The sequence below is a fragment of the Sphaeroforma arctica genome (assembly GCF_001186125.1).
Source record: "Sphaeroforma arctica JP610 unplaced genomic scaffold supercont1.4342, whole genome shotgun sequence".
In the NCBI taxonomy this organism is placed as follows: domain Eukaryota; class Ichthyosporea; order Ichthyophonida; genus Sphaeroforma; species Sphaeroforma arctica.
In genome coordinates this window covers 1-2,478 of record NW_014036216.1, presented here as the reverse complement: position 1 = coordinate 2,478, position 2,478 = coordinate 1, and the positions used below count along the sequence as shown (strand labels likewise).

At 40.6% G+C, this 2,478-nt stretch overlaps 1 protein-coding gene across 1 annotated transcript; it reads right to left on the bottom strand.

Moving 5' to 3' along the window:
* Positions 1–1,076: 1,076 nt before the first annotated feature.
* SARC_14243 (hypothetical protein) lies at positions 1,077–2,267 on the bottom strand (the record flags this gene model as incomplete). Its single annotated transcript, XM_014291625.1, has 2 exons — positions 1,077–1,702; positions 2,015–2,267. Coding segments are annotated over 2 exons (879 nt in total), but the record flags the coding sequence as incomplete, so codon positions are not given.
* Positions 2,268–2,478: the final 211 nt, after the last annotated feature.

The following is a 2,478-nucleotide window of genomic DNA, read 5'->3' as shown; positions in this document are numbered from 1 at the left end:
ATATATATATATATATATATATATATATATATATATTATTATTATTATTATTATTATATAATTAATTATTATATATATATATATATATATATATATATATAATCCTAAATCAGTAATCATAATCATTGATAACCTTAAAAGCCCAAAAAGGGACCCAATTTAAAATCAAAAAATCAAAAACCCATAAATCATTAACCTATTAAATACCAGGGGACTTACCAGTACCTCCGCATCACCCCCGTTTGTCGCACGCCCATCAACCCCTTGGTTGTCTCCACCGCCAGCCTCACCCTCACGTGTATGCTGATGAATGGCATGAATACGAATTGCAATAGAGAGGTGTTATATGCATGCGATGCATATGCACAGGAAATGGGAAGACTATATTATATACACACATGTATTCTATAAAAAAATTATACACATGTATTCTAACTGCAATATAGTGGTGTTACATGCATGTGATGCATATGTGCATGAAGACATTATGCACATACACGTCCTCTGGTTACTGACATGGATATGAGGAATTAGTAGTTGTCCGCATGCATGTTGATCAATGACATGAAACTATACACACAGGTACTCTGTTTGGTGTAAGGGGGTTGGGATAAGTTTGAACACATCCATGTATACTGAACCCTAAAAACCCTAAAACCCCATGTATACTGGTTACTGGACTTGAGCGAAGATTATACTTCACATGTACATTGTGAACTACATAGAGTACCTATTGATGAGTGTGAACGAAAGGGATAAGGGTGTACACATGCATATAACATTTACAGATCACCCCAGAAGACCAAGAGAAACGAACTATGAACCGATACATGCAGGACACATACATGAATATACATATACATAGAACACGACAACTTTCTCCTGTATACACATGTAGCAAACCTATCCATATCTAGATAAACAAGCATTTGCCCAGAAAACCTCTCAGAAAAACCCCCCAGAAAAAAAACCCAGAGGATACGATGAAGTGTATGCTAGCGCTAACCGATGACCAATATATTAAAATGATTTCCATTCGTTCTGAGGGTTTTAGGAAACCTGGCCCAGTCAAGTACCTCGTTGATACGCACGGATTCGTCCACTTCATTACTCGCCTTCTCGTCTGATGATCTACCTCCCATATTTTCCGGACCGGTCCTGATTTTCGGACCAGGTGCATCTGCTCGATCCACTACCTCGCCATTTCTGTCGGCACCTTCTTCCCCATCACCTAGCACCACCCCGTGCTCGTTGTTGTCTATACCCACCTGTTCAGCCCCTGTACCGGGTACAACGTCTACTTCGGGCCTTTTCTCTCCTGACAGGGGCCTTTCATGGGGTCTTTCTGTCTCTTCGTTTGCATTCTGCGTATGTGCTGCTGTGGTATGGTCCGGTTGGGTTGGCTCTAACCTGTACACATGCCTACTATCGTCGTTGCTATCTCCAGCTGTGTTTGGCGCCGTGTGCACAGACGCTTCGCTCTCCGTGTCTACCTTGCTATCTATTTTTAGATTCGCATGATCTATTTTTGGATCACTCCCTAAGTGCTCCAAACCGTCTTCTCTAACGGCTGGCGGTGGTGGTGTTGCTCCTCCTTTATTGTCCACTACTGGTAGAAGCGTGGTCTCGGATTGGGTATCTGTGGCAATCTGATAAGGCTCTGTGTACTGTGGCGCGTTGGGTTGGAGTTGCTCTCTGTCGCCTGTCGAAATGTGCACGAGAACGGGCGAGTGTGAGGGGATCGAGGCTGCAGCAGAGCATACACATTCAGTACGGCGTTACTATACAGGTAATTGGAAGTGTGCATGAAGAGTGCAGGTATAAGGTATAGAGAGAGTGTATGAGTTTGTGATACGGTTATATTGAGAGAGCGTATAAGTATAAGAATATTCACAGACACGACTACAGCTATGGATGTAGGTATACGGGCACTTATAAATATGCGAGTGAATAATCAAACAAAATGTATTTACACAACACACTCAACGTAGGATTCATCTACCATCCACCGCACCTGGTACAGATGGCACCTCGGCGTCCTCCAACCGGTCCGTCGCCATGGCAACGGGCTGTTCCTGGACAGGTTTCTGCTGGTGTCTATACACTGTCTCATCCGAACCTTTGTCATCGTCGAGTCGGTTGACCTTCCCGTTGGGTCTCTTGCCCATAAAGGCATTGCCAGCGGAAAATAGCTGAGCCAAAAATAGAATTAAGACATGTGAGATACAAAGCTCTGGAAGACTTAGAGACATATCAATGAGCTGCATTTTGTCACACAAACACACTCACACACCTACATACTCACACACACAATTAGCATGAGTCCTTCTAGCATATACTATGTTTAATTTATCTATATATATATATATATATATATATATATATATATATATATATATATATATATATATATATATATATATATATATATATATATATATATATATATATATTATATATATATTATATATATATATA